Source organism: Thalassophryne amazonica, chromosome 18, assembly GCF_902500255.1.
Source record: "Thalassophryne amazonica chromosome 18, fThaAma1.1, whole genome shotgun sequence".
In the NCBI taxonomy this organism is placed as follows: domain Eukaryota; kingdom Metazoa; phylum Chordata; class Actinopteri; order Batrachoidiformes; family Batrachoididae; genus Thalassophryne; species Thalassophryne amazonica.
Genome location: NC_047120.1, coordinates 67,181,256 through 67,189,061, shown reverse-complemented (window position 1 = coordinate 67,189,061; position 7,806 = coordinate 67,181,256). Strand labels below are relative to the sequence as shown.

Below are 7,806 nucleotides of genomic sequence, written 5' to 3'. Positions count from 1 at the left end.
TCCGAGCACCGATGTCTTTCTCGTGGTCTACATGGAACAAAAATCTAATCTGTTCTTTCTGGTGTTGACAGGCTGCATTGTTTGTTTTATTAATGCATAAAATGTATTCTATAAAAGTGCACCCCGGAAGCTGCTAAAAGTAGCTGTGCAGTGTCCATAGGTCAAAGGTCAACAGCCGTATTCTAATTACAGCTAATATTTCTCTGTCTTCATTCAAGACTAAACGACCTGTTTGTGTTTACCGTTTACTTAGTCATCGTTGCAGATGAGTGATTTGCCCGTTTGCGCATCCTGCGGTTCTTCTGCTTGTTGCCCTGAGCTGCTCATTTTCCGCTGCGCTTACAGGTGCATGCTGGGAAGCATAGAGGAGCCTCACAGTAAACGTGATCACGGCCTTATTGTGGAAGTAATTATACAGCAACTGGCAAAATAATGTGGAAGGATTAAAGGGGAATTGGGGGGGGGGGGGGGGTTGATGAATATTTGAAGTAATTTTAATGTGGCGCGGCGTTTTCACTGACTACATGTGCACTGACTTTTCGGGCCTGACTGGTGCCTTGCATCCTCTTTAGCTGCCTCAGAAGAGCCCTGCAGCCTCGGAGCACTTTATGCTAAGTTAATTTACCCAAATACGTCCGAGGCGTGGCGGCAGCAGCTCGCTATTCAACATCAACAACTTTGTTAATGGAAACTTGCTGATCCATAAACGTGTGCGAACGTTTGCTGGGGGGCAGTTCACATACAGACGCACAGAATGCGCAGATCGATGAGGGGAATTTGCAAGCAAGCATAAGGTGTGTTTAATTAGAAATGTGTCGTGGGGCTTTGGTGTGTGTGTGTGATGTAGGTGGTGCTTTGGCATTAAGGGTTTTTTTTTTTTTTGGCAGGGGCCCCTTTATTTAAATAGGGTCACATCTCAGCCTCACCTTGCAAGTGTTGCACTATATTAAATGCCACTCATGTTAAGTGTGTTGAAACCCTTCTGAGACATTTGCCAAGACATAATATAAAGGTTAAATTGAAAAATGTCCCTTCAACAGCGCAGGAGCACGTTGTGATTGATCTCCCCGGTGGGCGGAGGGGAAAAAAAGCATAAATTTGTTTTACAGGTTTCTGTTGTGTCAGGATTGTGTATGAATATTATGTGGCGAATTATGAGTGACTGGATTAGGAGTTAAGTGTCAGTCAATCAGGTTTTCAAAAGGTCAGTGACAAAACTTACAAAAAAAAGTGGAGGTCTTTAAAGGTGGAATAACGGGGAACTACTTTTTCTTTTAACAGATGCATGTGTGTGTTAGTTTGCTGTGGAAAGTATTTGTGATTGATGCAAACATTGACAGCACATTAAGACAGTGAGCTATGTGAAAATTATTGGCAGAAAATTGACCATCTAAGTCATGGGAGACCATTGCTTTATTTTTACTGACTCAAACTGGTGGCCCGAGGGCCACATACGACCCTTGAAATACATCATCTGAATGTTTCTTCCAGGTTTCACTTACTCTGAAAGGTCAAAGTGATCATTGGTGGATACGATAAACACATTTTTATGCCTCACTCAACAAAGTCGGGCTGTTTGTTTCCACACAGTAACTAATGAACGCCCCATTGAAGCCACTGACGAAAGGTCTTGTCAAATATAGCCATTATACATTATGGCCACTACGGATGCCATTTTTATTTTAGTTTTGGTGCAAGAGCTAAAGAGCGCCTCATCTGACTGAAACAGCATTTTGATGGTGTATTAGGGGAGACTAGAGGAAGTATCTTTTAAAAATGAAGGGTCAATGCACCACATACTTAGAAATTGCAAAAAGCAGCAGATGTTTTGTTAGTGCATTTTCCCTGACGTTAGAATTTTTGACACGCCAACCGTTTTCTACACTGAACAAAAATATAAACATTTGTTTTTGCTCCCATTTTTCAAGAGCTGAACTGAAAGATCTAAAACCTTTTCTATATACACAAAAGACTATTTCTCATAAATACTGTTATACTCACATTTCAGAGTGGCCTTTTATTGTGGCCAGCCTGAGGCACACCTGTGCAGTAACCATGCTGTCTAATCAGCATCTTGATGTGCCACACCTGTGAGGTGGGATGGATTATCTTGGCAAAGAAGTGCTCACTAACCCAGATCTGTGAACAATATTTGAGAGAAATGGCTCTTTTGTTTATAGAAAATGTTTTAGATCTTTAGTTCACCTCATGAAAAATGGAAGCAAAAACAAAACTGTTGTTTAGATTTTTTTTATTGTCATTAAAAATGTTTGATTTGTGGTTTATCATCCATCTTTTAATGTTCAGTGGATAAATTTAAAAACAAAGTGGTCTCAGATCCAATAAGATGGTTATTAGAGTTCATATTGTAGAAAATCACCTTCACATTCTCAGTTTTCTCGCCCGGATTCCTGATCACCTTCTGTTCTAGTAATGCAGGTCGGCTCTGTCTCAATGGGTTTCTGGGACATATGTTCTAAAAGTCAGAAACAAGCTGTTTCAAGTGCAGGTTTGGGTTAAAGCGGTGCTGTTGATATAAGAGCACTCATAGAACTGTGGTACTTTTAGGAACCACATTTGTACTTAAATGTACTTAAGTACAATATGCTCCCTTTTAATAAAATGAAAAAGAATAAATACTGAGCCGTTGTGACTGAGTTGTCTGGATAAGACAGCAGGCATCATGGGAAAATCATAAGACAAATAATTTGGTTTAAAGAATGCATCTCAATTTATATATATATATATATATATATATATATATATATATATTGGAATAAAGAAATGGAATTTGTATTTTAATGTGTTTTATGTCTTCATATCACACATCTTCAAACCTAATCTGAGCTCATAAAAATGCTACAAAGGACCGTCTTTGTTTTTTCTCTAAGTGATTTTTTATATATATATATATATATATATATATATATATATATATATATATATATACTCCTGTTTAAATGCAACATTTGGGGTAAAGTTCATGTCACACTGTCTGTGCCCCCCCCCCCAACCACACACACACGTTTATATAATCAAGTCACTAAAGTTGGATGTCCTTGTGTCTCTCACAGAGTCCAGAAGTGCAGGTTGAGGTGTTGAGGCTCCAGCATGTGTATAGGTGGCGCTGTGGGCCCTATGGGCATGTTACCATGTGGGGATCTGAAGCCGGGCAGAGGTGGATCTGGGGTGGACAGGATGTAGTCGATGCTAAACTTGATCTCTGACTCCGGCTTCCCCTGGACGGGGTTCGGGATGAGCTGGCTCGACTGGGGATTGGGCCTTTCAGGGTTCAAAGGGCACAGGGTGGATTTGGGCTCGGGTCGCCGTGCAGCACCTACGTGCTGATTGCTGTGGCTCTCCAACAGGTGGAAAGGTGTGTCTCCTGAATCACGGAGGCCCATTTTCATGTTCTTCCTGCGGCGGCGGCGGCGAAAGTTGCCGTTTTCAAAGAGGTCGAGCATCGATTCGCAGCCAGTGGCAAAAGTCCAGAAGTTTCCTTTTCCTTTCTCGTACCCTTCTGTCCGAGGCACCTGGTTCACAGAGAAGATACACGTAGCGGTATTAATGAAAACAATCACAGGTCGCTGACCTTTGACCCCTCCCCTATAATGTCACTACAGGTCAGTTAGTGTAATTTTGTTAAAGTGATCGGTTTGTATCTAAAGTGTGTCTAAAACATTTTAAAACTCAAGTCACAAAAATGTTTGACTGTTGGCTTTTGTTTAGTTTTCAAATTTTCACAAAATTTGATTTTGAAACTATCAAAAAATACTTTTTCCCACTTTAACACATTAAAAATGTTTTTAAGTTTAAAGCAATCACACATTTTGCCTCTATATATAAATGTTTGCTGTTTGGCAGTTTTAGGCACGTTAAATATGCCTTTTACTTTTGCACATTTGTACACAACCAATGCGATCTAAAGTTTTACAGTAAAAGTAAAGACTAAGATGAATATTGAAATAATAATAAGAAATATTTAAGGGGGAAAAGATTTTTAAAAAATACCAATTTGATCAGTGAAAAATTCAGATTATTCAAATTAATTGAAAAATAAATTAGAAATAAATTAAAGTTCACAGAAAATTAAGAAGTTTGGTAAGAGACATTCAAGAGTTTAAAAAAGAATGTAAATAACAATGTGGGTGTGTTGAAATATGCTTTAATCTCGTTTATATTGTAACGACAGAGGTCTGGAGACGAGGATGCAGATCTGACTGAGCCTTCAGTGCGCTGACTGTTTGGGTCCGGTGGCATGTGTACCTTGATGAAACAGTTGTTGAGCGACAGGTTGTGTCTGATGGAGTTCTGCCAGGCTCTCTGGTTGGAGCGGTAATAAGGAAACCGCTTCATGATGAACTCGTAGATGCTTGACAGAGTGACCCGCTGCTCCGGGCTCTGCTGGATTGCCATGGCGATCAGAGCAATGTAGCTGGCACACAGACACAAAACTGTTCAACACAATGACGGATTCAAATACATGACGTAGCTTTTCCAACAAGATAAAGCTGCAAAATCTGACAAACACAAGTTTAAAAAATTTTTTTTACATTTTTTTAAATTTTGCATTTTAAATTTAATTTTTTTTTTTTTTGCATTTAAATTTTTTAATGCAAGTAAAAATACTTTTTATAAATGCATTATACTTACTGTGTGAAATCTCTGAAAAATACAAGTTAAAAAGGTTTACAATGGAAACATTTTAAAATACAATAATTCTAAGTTAAGCTACAAAGTGTGTCTGATTTAAATTGGTTCAGTTAATAATTAAAAGTAAAAATATTTTTTAAATGCAGTGTGCATCTTGGAAAAAGTGTAAACTAAACTGGACAAAAAATACAAAATACACGAAAAGAGGAAGGTAAAAAACAAAAAATACATTTAAAAATACAGTATGTCCTCTAAAACTAGATAAGGCTAGAAAATGTACAAAGTATCTTAATTAAAATATATATAAAGAGGAATATGAATTTCAAAAACAGTATGCATCCTCATGAACAAGATATAAAGAGGAAAAAATATATATCTTAAAATATAGCATGCATCCTGTTAAACTACATTAGAACTTCATTAAAATCATTGAAGTGAAAATAAGTAAAATGCAATATAAAATATCTTCAGTAATGCTGACATAAACTAAATCAACATTCACACTTAAAAATGAGTCAAATTCATTTTTAAAAGCCATCATGCTGTATTTATGTTTTATTTATTTGTAATATGCTCAAAAACACTGTGTTCCTCTAATTATTCAGAGCAGTATATGTTTATGAAATTGTTGGGGAAAGCCAATCTGAATGAGAAAGCATAGGAAATAATGTTAAAATGATACAGTGGAGTATATGTTTTTTTATTTCAGTGAAAATAAGAAAAACCTTTATCATTTAGATTTAAAGTCTAATACATGTACTTGACACCGTAAAAGTTATGGATATATTTAACATGTGTAAGACTTTCATAAAAGAAAATTAAAAAGCTGCCAAACATTTATCAATATAAGTAAAATCTGAGAATATTTATATGTTCAACCAATTTCAAAAACTAATGTTAATGCAAACAATGGAGTTTTTTTTATTTCATTGAAAATGAGTAAAAAAAAAAACCCTGTTATTTAAATTTAAAGTCTAATACATTAACGTGTGTAAAATTGATAAAAAGTAAAAAGCTGTCAAATATTTATCAGTAAATAAAGCGGAAGAAAATGGATGGATGGATATAAAGTCTGACCATGTTTACCATTCAAAACTATATAACTTGTGTTTTATATACATTTGTCTAATCAGGTTTTTACGATAATTGCTGAGTAATTATCAGCAGTTGGTTTAATTTACTGAGAGTTTGACTTAAGAATTGTTTTTTTTTTTTTTTTTTTTTATGAAGTTAGAAACTTGATAATCAATTCCTTCCATGAACTTGAAGGTGGTTTCAGATAAGAGGGGATGCGTCCAGGGTGCCTGAAACTTTTGTACAGCGCTGTCACTCATTTGAATTGGCGGTCAGTCGTACCTGTACGCGGGTCTGCACGTTTTCTTGTCCTCGTCGGTGCTCGATGAAGGGTATCCATCCCCGTCGTAGTTGAAGCAGTTGAATGGATAGTGAGACGTATCGAACATGTCTTCAGTCTGATTCGGGACGTGAAGAGTCGACCCGGTCGAGTCCCAGCAGCCGCAGCTCCGCTCAGCCAGCTGGCACTGAGATGATGACGCCTGCCGGCAGGCTCTCCCCCCAACTGCAGGTCTCCACTCGGGACCACCCCTCTGAGCTCTTTGGACTTATCCTGCTCCTAACTGTGCGCCCCCCCAACCTCCTTATCTGAATCCCCTAAAAACAGCTATTTGAGTTTTATCACCAGCAGTGAAGAAAAATGGAAACATTTCAGTATAAATTAATATCTCAACCTGGGGGGTGGCCCAAGAAGTATTTTAACCTTCCACTTAAGTAACAAATGATTATCGTGATTATCTCCCTTGTGCACATAAACTAGAAAAGGTGTGATTTAGTGATTTTTTTGATGCCGTTGTTGATTCCCTTATCGATACCTTCTGTGAATTTTCTGTGTACAAAAAGTAAGCTTCACCGGTTTTCTGTCAGCAACATTTTATTGAGTCAATTGCCCACTGGATCCTAGCTCTCTGGGACAGGTTCATCCAGGAGTCGGCGAGACCTTATTTAGGACATAGTTTTGGTGATTAGGGACGTGCTGGTGTACTGGACACCGCGGCCTCGTTTGAGGTTGGAACCTAAAGGGGTCAAATATGACACACATGACGTAATTTTTCTATTTCCGGGGACAGAAACGTGACACTTTCTCTGACTTTTTTGGGCAAATTACAGCAAACAAAGTGAAAATGCAAAAAAAGTGACGACGATGGAGGGAAAGGGGACATGACTTGTGGTTTGTTTATGACCCGGAGCTCAAAAGTGTCGATGCGGCTTTGCAGGCAAGAGAACGCAGATACTCTGGTTAACTGTGTCAGCTACCACTTACCCACATGACGTCTCCCACTCGCCTCGTCTTTGCTTCTCCACTGGGAACCGGCAAAAAACTGGACTTTTCGTAACTGCTTTGGTGATTGCAGTCAAAAACAAAACAGTCCATCATTTATCCATGTGAAGTTATGTGTATATATATTGCAAAATGGGAGCGGCTGGGCCCATAAGCGGTCAAATCTGACTAAAAAGATTAATCCAGGTTTTGAGTATATTTCTTATTGTAACATGGGAAACAAGGTACCAGTAGATTCAGTAGATTCTCACAAATCCAACAAGACCAAGCATTCATGATATGCACACTCTTAAGGCGATGAAATTGGGCTATTAATAAAAAAAAGTAGAAAGGGGGGTGTTCACAATAATAGTAGCATCTTCTGTTGACGCTACAAACTCAAAACTATGATGTTCAAACTCCTTTTTTAGCAATCCTGTGAATCACTAAACTACAACCCCTGGCAAAAATTATGGAATCACCGGCCTCGGAGGATGTTCATTCAGTTGTTTAATTTTGTAGAAAAAAAGCAGATCACAGACATGACACAAAACTAAAGTCATTTCAAATGGCAACTTTCTGGCTTTAAGAAACACTATAAGAAATCAAAAATAATTGTGGCAGTCAGTAACGGTTACTTTTTTAGACCAAGCAGAGAGAAAAAAATATGGACTCACTCAATTCTGAGGAATAAATTATGGAATCACCCTGTAAATTTTCATCCCCAAAACTAACACCTGCATCAAATCAGATCTGCTCATTAGTCTGCATATAAAAAGGAGTGATCACACCTTGGAGAGCTGTTGCACCAAGTGGAC

At 37.9% G+C, this 7,806-nt stretch overlaps 1 protein-coding gene across 1 annotated transcript; it reads right to left on the bottom strand.

Moving 5' to 3' along the window:
* Positions 1-2,980: 2,980 nt before the first annotated feature.
* On the bottom strand, positions 2,981-6,210 carry foxl3 (forkhead box L3). Its single transcript, XM_034194138.1, has 3 exons — positions 6,010-6,210; positions 4,267-4,435; positions 2,981-3,533 (listed from the first exon to the last, which is right to left on the bottom strand). Exons 1-3 carry the CDS (start codon positions 6,114-6,116, stop codon positions 3,069-3,071), a joined length of 741 nt encoding a protein of 246 aa, XP_034050029.1. The 5' UTR covers positions 6,117-6,210; the 3' UTR covers positions 2,981-3,068.
* Between the last annotated feature and the right edge of the window lie 1,596 nt (positions 6,211-7,806).